Consider the following 15,615-nt stretch of genomic DNA (forward strand, 5'->3'; position numbering starts at 1 on the left):
TTTGACTCGTGTCCTGGGTTTGACTCCTGGGTTTGACTGGTGTCCTGAGTGACTGGTTTCCTGAGTGACTCGTGTGTGTCGGTTCCTCCTCTGAAGGACTACGAGCTCCTGATCCTGACGTACAAAGCTCTTCAGGATCCGACGGCGTCTCCTCTGAAGAAGCCTCGGATGGAGTGTGCGTCTGATGACATCATCCAGGAGGTGAGTGGTCCTCCTCTCCTCTCAGCAGCTGCTTCTACAGGAATAAGACATTTAAATGCAGATTTTTTGGTCCCTCTGTTGGAGGTTTTAGAGTTTCCTCTCATTGGTTCTGGGCTCAGAGTACAGGGCGCCATCTTTGTCGGGTTTATTTCTGTAAAGCAGCTGAAGATGTTTCTGTTCAGAGAATAAATCAGCTTCATTCGTCAGATCTGTCAATCTGTTTGTTTTTCCTTCAGTACGTCACGCTGAGAACCCGTTACAGCGAGCTGATGACTCTCAGCAGTCAGTACATCAAATTCATCACCGACGCACAGCGCCGCCTGGAGGACGATGAGGTCAGTGCAGCTTCAGAGGCTTTCTGGTCCTCAGACGTTCGCAGGAGAACGTTTGGGAAATCTCAGATTCTCAAAGTCCTTGAAGCAGACGGTTTCATGCTGTTGTTGCCGAACATCTCATCCAAACTGTCCGTCCTTCACGCCTCTGAATTCAGTCCCAGTTTTTATTTCTTTGCTTCTTTCCTCCCACTGGAACCCCCTCAGGTGTGGCTGCAGGCGGCCTCCTCAGAAACTTTAGTTTTCTAACTTTCTGTTATCTTTATGTGCTTTGTCATGAAGAATATTAGTCACACGCTTAAGAGATGAGTTTACTCCAAAACACAAGGTATTTAAAAACATCCTCAGACTGTTTCATGACTGGTCGTCTGTGTCGAAGGGAAGGTTCACAAAACTTCAGAAATCTGTTACCTGTGGTTTGAAGAAAAACAAACATCTTGGTTCTGGAGGTTGAAAACTTTCTAGTGTAGAAAATAAAACCTGACACGTCCAGGATTAATAATGATTTATTAAAACTGCTTGCTCCGGTAGATTAACCCATTAATGCCGGGTTGGGAAACAGCTGGCCATGGCGTTGAGGACAGATGTCCATTTTGATGCTTTACGTCGGGTTCTGGTTCAAAGATGGCCGCTTTAAGTTCTGATTCGGGCCTTTTCAAAATAAAAGACCGGTTTCTGAAGCGTTGAACCTTCCTGGTTGTTCGCAGCACATTTCTCATTGACCCGACGGCGTCATCTCTTCATGTTTGAGTTCGAGGATTTTTGTTTCTGTTCATCCGTTCATGCTGTTCATCACTGCGTCACTCTGCAGAGTCTTCATTAAACATCTTTCTGCTCTTCACTTATTTATATTTAAATGTTAATATGTTCGCATGCTGCTCAGTTCCTCCTGCCTGTTTCTTTATTATTTGATTTGCTTTAAAACTGTAAAGATTTGAGAGTCTGAGCCTAAAATATGTGACTGAATTTTGACCCAAGTTCCTGTTTCTCATTTTTAAAGGTTTCCTGTAAAAACAGCAAACAGGCTGCAGGTTTCAGAAACTGCAGCTTCTGTGGAAACAGCTGAGGTTGAGTTTGATGATGGAGCTGAAACTGAGCTGTAGCTGAATGTAGCTAAAGGCTAAAATCAGCAGAATGTAGCTAAAGGCTAATATTAGCTTCATGTAGCTAAAGGCTAAGATCAGCCTAAGAAGACAAAAACGGAGCCAGTATCTGATCAGATTTCAAACAGTGTTCCTGAAGAACCCGATGAGATCTTTCTGCTTCTATGGGGGAAATGTTTGTAAATAAAGTGAAATAATCTGAGGAGCGATGAGCTCCTTTTATCTGACAGGAATCAGATTAAAAACGGATGAATTAAATGCATGGAGGTGACGAGTCCTGTTCTGTGGCGTAAAGTGTCCTTCTGTGTTTCATACGTGACGTTCCCGACGTTCCCAACGTTCCCGACGTGATTCTTCTTCATTTTTAAAATTTACTTGTAGAAAATAATCAACAGTCATGGAAAAACTAAGTACTGTCTCTTTAAATTTAAAGGTTTTTCGTATCAGATTAAAGAGAATTGTTCTTAAAATGAAGTAAATTTAAAACACAATAAACGGAGTTTTAACCTGTAAATCATTAGATATGACTGAGGTTATACTTCCGTTTTTCCATGACTGTAATGCTCCATAATATTCGCCTGTATTTCCATGTTTCTGCTCCTCCAGCTGCAGATCTAACACCTCTAACCTTCTCTCTGCTTCCACTCAAACAGAAAGCTTCAGAGAAGCTGAAAGAAGAGGAAAGGAGGAAACGGGCTGAGATACAGGCCGAGCTGGAAAAGCAGAAGCAGCTGGCTGAAGCTCAGGCCAGATCTGTGGCCAAAGCCGAGCAGGAAGCTCTGGAGCTGAAGCTGCAGATGAAGGAAGAGGCCAACAGGAGGCAGGACGTGGCGTCAGACTCCGAGAAGCAGAAACAACACATCCAACAGGAGCTGCAGCAGCTGAAGAGTCTGTCCGAGCAGGAGATCTCCTCCAAGAGCCAGCAGCTGGAGGAGGCGCTGCTCAGCAGGACCAGGATCGAGGAGGAGATCCACATCATCCGGGTTCAGTTAGAGACCACCATGAAACAGAAGGCCACGGCCGAGGGGGAGCTCCAGAAGCTCCGAGACCAGGCCGCCGAGGCCGAGAAGCTCAGGAAGGCGGCTCAGGACGAGGCCGAAAGGCTCCGCAAACAGGTGGCCGAGGAGGCCCAGAAGAAGAAAACCGCCGAGGACGAGCTGAAGCGCAAATCTGAGGCAGAGAAGGAGGCGGCCAAGCAGAAACAGAAAGCCCTGGATGAGCTGCAGAAGTTCAAAATGCAAGCAGAGGAGGCGGAGCGGCGCATGAAGCAGGCGGAGGAGGAGAAGGTGAGGCAGATCAAAGTGGTGGAGGAGGTGGCACAGAAGTCCGCTGCCACCCAGCTGCAGAGCAAAGCCACCATGTTCACCGAAAAGGCGAGCGAGCTGGAGAAATCCCTGAAGAAGGAGCAGGGAACTGTGCTCCAGCTGCAGGAGGAGGCCGACAGGCTCAGGAAGCAGCAGGAGGAGGCCAACAGGGCCAGGGAGCAAGCCGAGCAGGAGCTGGAAACATGGAGGCAGAAAGCCAACGAGGCTCTCCGCCTCAGGCTGCAGGCCGAGGAGGAGGCTCAGAGGAAGAGTCAGGCTCAGGAGGAAGCAGAGCGGCAGAAGGTCGAAGCAGAGCGGGACGCCAAGAGACGGGCCAAGGCTGAAGATGCTGCCGTCAAGATGAAAGAAAACGCAGAGAAGGAGCTGGAAAACCAGAGACAGTTCGCCGAACGCATCGCTCAGCAAAAGCTGTCCGCCGAGCAGGAATGCATCCGCCTGAAAGCCGACTCGGAGCACGCCGCGCAGCAGAGGGGCCTGCTGGAGAGCGAGCTGCAGCGCCTGAAGAACGAGGTGAGCGCTGCGGAGAAGCAGAGGAAGCAGCTGGAGGAGGAGCTGGCCAGGGTTCGGAGCGAGATGGACGCTGTGCTGCACATGAAGATCCAAACCGAGAAGGAGACGCTGTCCAAATCAGAAAAGAGCAAACAGCTCCTCGAGTCCGAAGCCCTGAAGATGAAGCAGCTGGCCGACGAAGCTGTCCGGCTGAGATCCGTCGCCGAAGAGGCCAAGAAGCAGCGGCAGATCGCAGAAGACGAGGCGGCGCAGCAAAGAGCCGAGGCCGAGAAAATCCTCAAGGAAAAACTGGCTGCCATCAACGAGGCCACGCGAGTGAAGACCGAGGCAGAGATCGCCCTGAAAGCTAAAGAAGCAGAGAACGAGAGGCTGAAGAGGAAAGCCGAGGAGGAGGCGTATCAGAGGAAGCTTCTGGAGGACCAGGCGGCTCAGCACAAACAGGAGATCACCGAGAAGATCACCCTGCTGAAGAGCTCCTCCGACTCTGAGCTGGAGAGACAGAAAACCATCGTGGAGGAGGTTCTGAAACAAAGGAAGGTGGTGGAGGAGGAGATTCACATCATCAGGATCAACTTTGAGAAAGCATCAAAGGAGAAGTCGGACCTGGAGCTGGAGTTGAAGAAACTGAAGGAGCTGGCAGACGAGACGCAGAAGAGCAAACTGAAAGCTGAAGAAGAGGCAGAGAAGCTGAAGAAGCTGGCAGCCGAGGAGGAGAAGAAGAGGAAAGAAGCCGAGGAGAAGGTGAAGAGGATCACAGCAGCGGAGGAGGAGGCGGCTCGACAACAAAAAGCTGCTCAGGAGGAAGTGGAGCGGCTCAAACAGAAAGCTGCTGACGCCAATAAGCAGAGAGCCGAGGCGGAGAAGCAGGCGGAGAAGCAGGTCCTCCTGGCCAAGGAGGCGGCGCAGAAATGCAGCGCTGCAGAGCAGAAAGCTCAGGATGTTCTCAGCAAGAACCAAGAAGATGCTTCTGCTCAGAAAAAGATGAAAGATGAGTTTGAAAATGCAAAAAAGCTGGCTGAGACCGCCGAGAAGGCCAAGGCGAAAGCGGAGAAGGAAGCCGCCTTGCTCCGTCAGAAAGCAGAGGAGGCAGAGAAACAGAAAAAAGCTGCAGAGGAGGAGGCTGCGAAGCAGGCCAAAGCTCAGAAAGATGCAGAGCGGCTGAAGAAGGAGGCAGAGGAGGAGGCAGCCAGACGAGCCGCAGCTGAGGCGGTGGCGCTGAAGCAGAAGCAGCAGGCGGACGCAGAGATGGCCAAACACAAGAAGGAGGCAGAAGAAGCCCTGAAGCAGAAGTCTCAGGTGGAGAAGGAGCTGGTGGTCATCAAACTGACGCTGGACGAAACCGACAAGCAGAAGAAAGTGCTGAACAAAGAGCTTCAGAGGGTCAAAGGTGAAGTTAACGACGCCGTCAAGCAGAAGGCGTTGGTGGAGGAAGAACTGTCCAAAGTCAAGGCCCAGATGGACGAGCTCCTCAAGATCAAGCTGAAGATCGAGGAGGAAAACCGAAACCTCATGCAGAAAGACAAAGACAACACCCAGAAGCTGCTTTTAGACGAGGCCGAGAAGATGAAGAGCCTGGCAGCAGAAGCTGCTCGGCTCAACGTGGAGGCTGAGGAGGCAGCCAGGCAGAGGCAGACCGCCGAGGCAGAGCTGGCCGAACAACGAGCTCTCGCCGAGAAAATGCTGAAGGAAAAGATGCAGGCCATCCAGGAGGCCTCCAAACTGAAGGCTGAAGCAGAGGAGCTGCAGAAGCTGAAGGACCGGGCGCAGGAGAAGGCTAAAAAGCTGCAGGAGGACAAGCAGCAGATTCAGCAGCGCCTCCAGAAAGAGACGAAGGACTTCCAGAAGTCCCTGGAGGAGGAGAAGAAGAGGCAGCAGGAAGTGTCTGCTGAGGCCGAGAAGCTGAAGCTCATGGTAAAAGAGCTCAGCGACGCTCAGGCAAAAGCCAAAGAGGAGGCCAAGAAGTTCAAGAAGCAAGCTGACGAAGCTAAAACTCGTCTTCAGGACTCAGAAAAACAGGTGACAGAGAGCGTGGTGCAGAAGCTGGAGACGCAGAGGCTGCAGAGCACCAGAGAAGCTGACGATCTGAAGAAATCCATCACCGACCTGGAGAAGGAGAGAGAGAAGCTGAAAAAGGAAGCAGAGGAGCTTCAGAAAAAAACCCAACAGGTCTGTAGCTTCTCATGATTCTGTGAAACAGGCTGACCATGAGACTGAGAGGTTTAACCAAATAAAATCTTCATGTTTGTTAAGTTTAACTGGCAACAAAAACACAAATAAGTTCCTCAGAGGAGCAAAGATTTCATGAAGATGTTAGTCAGATAAATAACTGATCATTTTACTGACTGTTTCTGTCTGTTTTCACACAGATGGCCAACAGCCAGCAGGAGCAGATCGAGCAGCAGAAGGTCCAACTCCAGCAGACGTTCCTCTCCGAGAAGGAGCTGTTGCTGAAAAGAGAAAAGGCTATAGAAGATGAGAAGAAGAAGCTGGAAAAGCAGTTGGAGGAGGAAGTGAAGAAGGCCAAAGCTCTTAAAGATGAGCAGGAGCGTCAGTCGGCTCTGATGGAGGAGGAGAGGAAAAAACTGCAGGCCATCATGGAGGAAGCTGTGAGGAAACAGAAGGAGGCCGAAGCAGAGATGAAGAACAAACAGAAAGAAATGGAAGCTCTTGAAAAGAAAAAGCCCGAGCAGGAGAAGCTGTTGGAAGAGGAGAACAAGAAGCTCAGAGAGAAACTGCAGAGTCTCCAAGGTGCTTCTAGAGAAGACGTATCCAAACGGAAGGAGATGGAAGTTCAGACCGATAAAGTCACCGAAGAGCAGCTGGTTACCATGACAGTGGTGGGAACAACAAGGAAAGTGATTAATGGCTCTGTGGAAGTGGACGGAGGAAAGAAAGACGGAGATGCACAGTTAGCGTTCGATGGAATTAGAGAGAAAGTTCCTGCTGAAAGGCTTCACAGCATCGGTGTCCTGACCAAGAAGGACCTGGACAAACTGAAGAAGGGCAAAGTCTCGGTCCAAGACCTCGAGAAGACCGACAAGATTAGATCATGTCTCAAGGGCCAGAGCTGTGTCGGGGGGATAATGACTCCATCCAAAGAGAAAATGAGTGTCTATAAGGCCATGACAGAGAACCAGATTACTCCCAGCTCTGCAGCAATGCTCCTGGAAGCTCAGGCCGCCTCCGGCTTCATCGTCGATCCACTGAAGAATAAACTTCTCTCTGTAGATGAAGCTGTTAAAGAGTTGTTGATTGGCCCAGAACTCCATGAAAAGATGCTCTCTGCTGAACGAGCAGCCACTGGGTTTAAAGATCCGTACACTGGAGACAAAATCTCCCTGTTCGAGGCCATGAAGAAGGGTCTCATTGAGAAGGAGCAGGCCACCAAGTTCCTAGATGTGCAGCTTGCGACCGGTGGCATCGTGGACCCCATCAACAGTCACAGGCTGCCACTTCAGACCGCCTACAAGCAGGGCCAGTTTGATGCAGACATGAACAAGAAACTCACTGATCCCAGTGACGACTGCAGGTTATTCATCGACCCCAGCACCCAGGAGCAAGTCACCTACAAACAGTTAGTGGAGAAAAGCACCAAAGATCCAGAGACCGGCCTGCTGGTATTACCAGTGACAGAGAAAGCTGCTCAGGGTGAGAGAACATACACAGACGCAGAAACCAAAGAGGTGTTCAGCGCGTCAGACCTCGATGTTCCATTTGGAAAGTTTAAAGGAAAAACCGTCACCATCTGGGAGGTGATCAACTCAGAGTACTTCACTGAGGAGCAGAGAAGAGAACTGATTCGTCAGTACAAGTCTGGCAAGATCACTGTGGAGAAGATCATCAAAATCGTCATCACTGTTGTAGAAGACAAAGAGAAGGAGAGTGGAAATGTGTTCAATGGTTTGAGAGCTCCAGTTTCTGCCAGTGAACTGCTAGAGTCTAAGGTTATAAACAAAGATTTGTTCAACAAATTAAGCAATGGTAAGATCTCAGTCAAAGAGGTTTCTGCCATGGACCAGGTGAAGAAGGCTCTGCAAGGAACTCCCAGCATCGCTGGACTCTTAAATGAACCAACCAAGGAGAAACTATCTTTCTATCAAGCCATGAAAAAGGACCTGCTCTCTCCAGAGACGGCTGTGAATCTTCTTGAAGCTCAAGCAGCTACAGGGTTTATTATTGATCCTGTGAAGAATGAGAGGATGCCCGTTGATGAAGCTGTTAAAGCAGGTCTTGTTGGTCCAGAGCTGCACGAACGCCTCCTGTCAGCAGAGAGAGCGGTCAGCGGCTTCAGAGATCCATACACGGGGAAAACTGTGTCTGTTTTTGAGGCTATGGGCAAAGGCCTCTTAAAGAAAGATCAGGGCATCCGTCTGCTCGAAGCACAGCTTTCAACAGGTGGAGTCATTGATCCAATTATTAGTTACCGAATCCCACACGAGGTGGCCTGCAAGCGTGGATATTTTGATGAGGAAATCAGCAAAACCTTGAACCAAAACACAGATGACACAAAAGTGTTTTATGATCCCAACTCACAGGAGGATGTAACATACGGGCAGCTCATGAGTAAATGTGTCACAGACAAAGAAACTGGACTCCCTTTGCTTCCCCTGTCAAAGAAGGCTCAGAAGCCCAAAGAAGACCAGCAGATCACAGAGGTTAAAACAAAGGAAGCCCTGAGCGAAACAACCATGGAGCTGGAGTATGGACCCTTCAAAGGGAGAAAAGTCACAATTTGGGAGATCATAAACTCTGAATACATCACAGAAGAACAGAGAATCGAACTGATCCGCCAGTACCGAATGGGACTGGTAACGATTGAAAAGCTGGTAAAGATTGTGATAACCACAGTTGATGAAAGAGAGGATAAAACAAAGACAGAGCCTTGTTTCGAAGGCCTTCGAACGCCGGTCACTGCCAGCTCACTGCTTGACTCCAGCATCATTGACAAGGCTACATTCGATCAGCTCCTACAGAACAAAAAGACCCCCAAAGAAGTAAGTGAAACTGATAAAGTCAGGAAGTACCTGCAAGGGACAGACCGCATTGATGGCATCACCATGGAAGATAAAGATGAGAAGTTCAGTATTTATCAGGCAATGAAAAAGCATGTTCTGCAACATAACACTGGGCTGGCACTTCTTGAGGCCCAAGCTGGTACTGGATTTATAACGGATCCAGTTAAAAACCTGAAATACTCTGTGGATGATGCTGTGAAGGCTGGAGTTGTTGGTCCAGAGCTTCATGAGAAACTTCTCATAGCTGAGAAAGCCGTGACTGGATACAAAGATCCATACACAGGCAATAAGATCTCTCTATTCCAAGCCATGAAGAAGGAGCTCGTGCTCAGGGAGCATGCTATTCCTATTTTGGAAGCTCAGTTTACAACAGGAGGCATCATTGATCCAGTCGGCAGCCATCGTGTTCCCAACGATGTGGCCATTCAGCGTGGCTGTTTCAGCAAAGAAATGTTTAAGTCCTTCAATGAACCAACAGGCGACGTTAAAGGCTTCACTGATCCCAACACCAACCAGAGTGTAACTTACCACCAGCTTCTGGAGACATGCACACGAGACCCCACCTCTGGCCTGTGCTACCTGCCTCTGTCAAAGACCGAAGCTCCTGCACCAGCTGAGAAATCTTATGAGTACACGGAGGAGCAGGCCCAAACAGACCTCGCTAACACTCAGATTGAGATCCCACATAAGAGCTTTGAAGGAAAGAGTATGACCATTTGGGAGGTGATGAACTCAAACATGCTTCCAGAAGAAGAGAGGCGTCGCCTCATGGAGCAGTATCGCATGGGCCAAATCACAAAGGAACGAATGTTAATCATCATAATTGAAATCATTGAACAAAGAGAGACTCTAATTTCTGAGCAGGGCCTGTCATGTGATGTGATCAGACGAAAAGTTACTATTGAGGAGCTGTACAGTGCTCGGATCATTGATTTCAACACGTACAATCTCCTGAAGCAAGAAAAGATGAGCATTCGTGAGGTGATGGAAATGCCATCAGTGAAGCAGTACCTCTTTGGCACTGGATGTATTGCTGGGATTATGTCAGACAGTCCTCCCAGGATCAGCATTTACCAGGCCATGAAGAATGGCCAGATTAAGCCTGAAGTTGCTCTGAAGCTCCTCGAGGCCCAAGCAGCAACAGGGTTTATGATTGACCCAGTGAAAGATCAGCTTCTAACAGTTGATGAAGCTGTTCGTAAAGGTCTCGTTGGCCCTGAACTCCATGACAAACTTCTCTCAGCTGAGCGGGCAGTGACTGGTTACAAGGATCCGTACAGTGGAAAGGTCATTTCCCTCTTCCAGGCAATGAAAAAAGACCTGATTCCGGAGGACTACGCCTTACGGCTTTTGGAGGCCCAGAATGCCACTGGAGGACTGATGGATCCTGAATACTACTTCCATCTGCCTGTGGATGTTGCCATGCAGCGAGGATACATCAATAAGGAAACGCTTGACAGAATAAGTGAACCTACTTTGGACGTACGAGGTTACATTGATCCAACAACTGATGAGAACCAGTCCTACGCACAGCTACTAAAAAGATGCCGAGTTGATAAGGAAAGTGGTTTGAAGTTGCTTTCATTGGCAGACAGAAGACTTCTCTTTAAGGGTCTCCGAAAACAAATCACTGTGGATGAGCTGCTGCGGTCGCAGATTATCAACCAAAAGACCTACAACGAGCTCACTGAGGGTGTTGTTAGTGTGGAGGAGATCAGCAGAGACCTCAAGAAGTACCTTGAGGGCACCAGCTGTATTGCTGGTGTGTATGTAGAATCCAGCAAAGATCGTCTGTCAATTTACCAAGCAATGAAAAAGAACATGATCAGACCAGGGACTGCCTTTGAGCTTCTTGAGGCTCAAGCGGCTACAGGTTACGTGATTGATCCCATCAAGAACCTAAAACTCAATGTCATAGAAGCTGTTAAAATGGGTGTCGTTGGCCCAGAGTTTAAGGACAAACTCCTCTCAGCTGAACGAGCTGTCACAGGCTACAAGGACCCTTATTCTGGCAAGGTCATCTCGCTTTTCCAGGCTATGAAGAAGGGACTAATTCTCAAAGACCATGGTATCCGTCTGCTGGAGTCTCAAATCGCCACAGGGGGAATAATTGATCCAGAGGAGAGCCACCGTTTGCCTGTTGAAACGGCGTATGAACGTGGCCTCTTCGATGAGGAAATGAACGGGATTCTCACTGACCCCTCCGATGACACAAAAGGTTTCTTTGACCCCAACACAGAGGAAAATCTCACCTACTTGCAGCTGATGGAGAGATGCATGACAGACCCAGAGACCGGCCTTCGTCTCCTGCTGCTGAAAGAAAAGAAACGTGAAAGGAAGACGTCTTCTAAGTCTTCAGTTCGCAAACGAAGGGTTGTCATTGTTGACCCAGAGTCTGGCAAAGAGATGTCAGTTTATGAAGCGTATCAGAAAGGTCTGATTGACCACCAGACCTATCTGGAGCTGGCAGAGCAGGAGTGTGAATGGGAGGAAATCACAATCACCTCATCTGATGGAGTCGTGAAGTCCATGATCATTGACAGGAGGTCTGGTCGGCAGTACGATATTGATGATGCAATCTCAAGAGGCCTGATAGATAAGTCAGCACTGGATCAGTACCGAGCCGGGACACTGTCCATCACCGAGTTTGCAGACATGCTCTCTGGGAACATGAGTGGTAGCAGATCCCGTTCTTCCTCCTTTGGCTCCTCGTCCTCTTACCCCATGAGCCCAATACCTTCCATCAAAACACCAGCAACCACCTGGAACGACCCAACGGAGGAAACTGGACCTGTCGCTGGGATCTTAGACACAGACACACTGGAGAAGGTCTCAGTCACAGAGGCCATTCACAGAAACCTCGTGGACAATATAACGGGTCAAAGGTTGCTGGAAGCTCAGGCCTGCACTGGAGGCATCATCGATCCAAACACCGGGGAGAAATTCTCTGTTGCAGATGCACTGAATAAAGGCCTTGTGGATAAAATCATGGTGGATCGCATCAGTTTGGCCCAGAAGGCGTACAATGGATTTGAAGACCCCAGAACTAAAACCAAAATGTCTGCAGCCCAAGCTCTGAAGAAAGGATGGCTTTACTATGAAGCTGGACAGAGGTTCCTTGAGGTCCAGTATCTCACCGGTGGGTTGATTGAACCCGACTCTACAAGCAGAGTCTCTATAGACGAGGCCGTGAAGAAGGGCACCTTAGATGCACGCACGGCACAAAAGTTACGAGACGTCAGCGCATATTCAAAGTACCTCACCTGCCCTAAAACCAAACTGAAGATCTCCTACAAGGACGCGATGGAAAGAAGCATGACGGAGGAGGGAACCGGGCTGAGACTCCTTGAAGCCTCGTCTCAATCCAGCAAAGGCCTTTACAGTCCGTACAGCATCAGCGGTTCTGGCTCCGCTACCGGGTCACGGTCCGGATCAAGGACTGGTTCCAGATCAGGCTCCAGAAGGGGCAGCTTCGATGCCACGGGCTCCAGCTTCACAACAACCACCTTCTCGTCTTCCTCCTACAGTTCTTCCTCCTATGGTTCTCCGAGCTACAGCCGGAGATACTGAGGGTCGACGTGCTTTAAAATGCTCACCAGATGCCTAAATCTCTGTCTATTCTGCTCTGCACACGGTTGTTACAACACTTTAATATTTAATTTTTCTACAGATTTAATCTTTTTTCTTTATTATATATGTTATTATTCCTTTAAGGCCCGTGTATGTGGCCTCAGACTCTGTAAGCAGAATCTAAAACAAACATTTTCATTCTACTTCACTTTAATAAAAGCATTTAGTCTTCCACTTACACAATTATTTACCTAAAATACTGTGTTGGGCTGATAAAAAACAAACAGATTGGATGTACAAACTGAAATTTCTGTACATGTGTATATTTCTGAACATCGAGAACAAATAGCTTCTCTGCAGAGCAGAATATGGAGTCTGATGAAGAGGAATAACGAGAATCTGCTTAATGAATGCAAAGCTTCAAGATCTTTTCTCTCTTGGGCCACATTTACTCTGCAAATACATAAAATCAGCTCCATCTCCAGTGAATCCACCATAACACGAGAATAAAACCCACCATCTGAGGGATCTGGATTTAAAGACCAACACGTTAATCCCTGCTTATCCTGGACATGTTGAAAGGTACGAAGGAGAACCAGAGATTTGTTTTAATCCATGACTGGATTATTATTTACAGGCATCTCTTGTAAATGAGACTACCTGTCTCAGTCAGGTTACCTTTGATCTGATGTTTTTGTTTCTTGTTAAATGTTTGTTTCAGAAACTTTCCTCTGTACTCGTGTCGTCTCCGGATCTTTGCTCAGATGTCTAGAGACCGCTGGTTTGAATCTGGACTCGGACCGGAGACCGCTGGTTTGAATCTGGACTCGGACCGTCACTGGAACCGCTGATTTTATGCAACTACAACACACTCGTCTCTGGGCTGGGCATGGGCCGGTGTCAGACTCTGATGGTAGGAAAACTTTAAACAAAAACACTGCAGTTTCACAAAAAACAAAAATTTATTTGCTTTTATTTTAAAACAGAAATACAAATAATATTAAAACCCTGAGAGCTCAGGACAGATTTTAAACCAATATGTGATCCACTTTTTATTCACAATGATGTTTAAGATTAGGGATTACATATTAATTTAATCACAAGTATTGAGATTTTCTTTAAATTTAACACCAGAGAAGGTTGTTTTAAAATAATTGTTTTTAAACAGATTGTAGAGGACGTTATGGACATACAGATAAATAAACCATGTTGTAAAATCACAGTGACCTAATGTCACATGATGAGGTCAAAGGTCAGCGGGGATAATAAGAGAAACTGTGCTACATACTATTTCAGATTCATTTTTCCAGATAAAATAAATCAGTTTGATCGAACACTAAATGATGTGATTGGTCCTGAACGTGGCAGGATGGGAAAAACTGTGAATAAAACATTTGTACCATGATTTTTTTTATATTTTTACCACCTTTCACCTCATGACCAGCATGCAGCCACATGTATAAAAGCAAACTTACCCAGTGTTTTCCACCACTAAAGAAGCCTAAAAATATATGTCTAATACGTACATCCACTAAAAACTAAAGACATTATCTTCCAACATTTTCATGTTCTTCAATCAGCTGATCATAAACTTAAAAGCCATTTTAGTTGTGAAACATTCCTGTTTTCCACACTTTTATCTGAGCCTCCATGTTCAGAATAATCCCGTTTTATTTCACATTCAGATTCATTCATAAATGTCAGAGATGCTGAATTCACTGTGAATTTGAGAAAGTACATTGATTTTATGTCATAAGGCACCTTTTTTTTATCCCTGTTGACCTCTGACCTCATCGTGTGACATTACGTCTCTACAATTTTACAAAATGACTTCTGTGTTAAAGTTTCCTCTTTGAGAGACGAGTTTGTTTGTCTGATTGTTGTGCGTCTTAGAAACGAGAGAAATAAGAAGGGATCAGCTGTCGTCCTTTATCAGCTCCATAAGAAACAAAACCAATTTATTTATAAATTTACAGTAATTGTACCTGCATTATTCTACTGTTTGTGAAGTATCGTAGCTGGTTATTAGCCTACAAAAGGGCGTATAAACTTCACCTGCTAACATGCTAACTCCTGTAGTTTGAGGGGAAATAAGAATAACCCTGTCTCTGTTATCTCATTTTCAGGCATTTAAACTGTGGGAACAATATGAAACGTGGTGGTTTTGACACGGTGACTTTTTAACACCTTGAAACTGGTAACCGGCCCACGACTAGCCTTGACCCGGTTGGTTTGGTTCTGTTAACGGTGGTTTATTTAAAGCCTAAAGAAGCCATGCTGTGGAAGTGCCTGCAGAACACGGTGCAGGTGCATGACTGAATAAACAATATTATCTTATCAGGTATTTTACTGTCAGAATACAAAGTAAAGAACTCAAAAACCCAGAAGTCAGAGAGGATTTAGGATTTGAGAGCAAAGTTTCTGTCATTTGTGTTTTTCTTTCCTCATCAGTCAGTAATATATGTTCTGTACTGATGATTAAATATCTTTCTGTTGGTAAAAACCATTTCTGTGAGAAAGATCTTTAAGCTTTGCTGCACCCAGTGTCTCTATTTTACACTACATGTACTTATTTTAGTTTGAAATCTTCTCTGTAAAGCAACATATAACCCTTTTATTTTCATACTCTATATTTTTGCTTTGCATGATTTACTAACAAATAAAAGATGCAAAAATTTAACTACCAGTATCCTTAAATGCTGTTTGTTTGTTTTTATGTTTTAAAAGGTTTGAAGGATGTATTTTAGTGAGGGTCATCAAGCCTTGTTTCAAATGGTGTATTTATAATAAAAAGGGGACAAGGATTTATTGTAACACCGCACACGATGTAAATAAACACAGAATGGAAAAAGGCTCGTTTGTCTGTTTTGTGTGGTAGTAGCTGAGAGTCGTTGAAAAAACAACACAAGTGCTTCTTATTGTGCACAATGATGCTTCAAACTTCAGCATTAACTGTTAGAGGCAGCCCTGTTTGTCTGTTAGCAAAATATCTTATGAACCACTAAAGAGGTTTCAAAGAAACTGGATGTACGCCTACAACTGAAAAACTGGATTCAAGATGGCCGCTGCAGCTAATCACATTAGAATACACAAAAATCAGTCAGCTTTACAGATACTGAGCTAAATGTCTCTTATAGCATGAGATTAAACAGAATGTTACTTTAGAGGTGATGTTCAAGCCTTCATCACCGCCCCTCCTCCTCCTCCTCCTGCAGACTCCCAGATGTTTCTCCTGCTGACTGACCCGTTTCTTCAGCCGAGGCTGTGAGACGGTGTTTGTGTTCTGAGACGTTCTCATGTTCTTAATAAATCCTAAATAAATAAACTTTATTCATGCAGCACCTTCCACAGAGACAGAACATCACAGAGTGTTCAACAGGACGGCCAGCAGGGGGCGCAGACGCACCGTCTGGATGTTTTTAAAGGTTCTGCTCTCCTCCGGTCCAGGAACCGTTTCATCTGAAGAACCTCTTTTTTTTTTTTTTTTTTTTTAAATGCTTTATTTGGGTAAATGCAGAATACAACATCAGTTTTTGGAATTTATGATTGCAAGAATACA

At 46.4% G+C, this 15,615-nt stretch overlaps 1 protein-coding gene across 1 annotated transcript in view; it reads left to right on the forward strand.

Annotated features, from left to right (window-relative positions):
* Positions 1-14,909, forward strand: part of pleca (plectin a) — a gene marked incomplete in the record, with an annotated part of 89,410 nt that extends 74,501 nt beyond the window's left edge. Inside the window, 6 exon segments of the mRNA XM_037975754.1 lie at positions 97-201; positions 438-536; positions 2,290-5,637; positions 5,838-12,638; positions 12,778-12,969; positions 14,183-14,909. Of these exon segments, the coding sequence (XP_037831682.1) occupies positions 97-201; positions 438-536; positions 2,290-5,637; positions 5,838-12,056 (9,771 nt within the window).
* Between the last annotated feature and the right edge of the window lie 706 nt (positions 14,910-15,615).

This window comes from Kryptolebias marmoratus, linkage group LG5 (genome assembly GCF_001649575.2).
Source record: "Kryptolebias marmoratus isolate JLee-2015 linkage group LG5, ASM164957v2, whole genome shotgun sequence".
Lineage (NCBI taxonomy): Eukaryota > Metazoa > Chordata > Actinopteri > Cyprinodontiformes > Rivulidae > Kryptolebias > Kryptolebias marmoratus.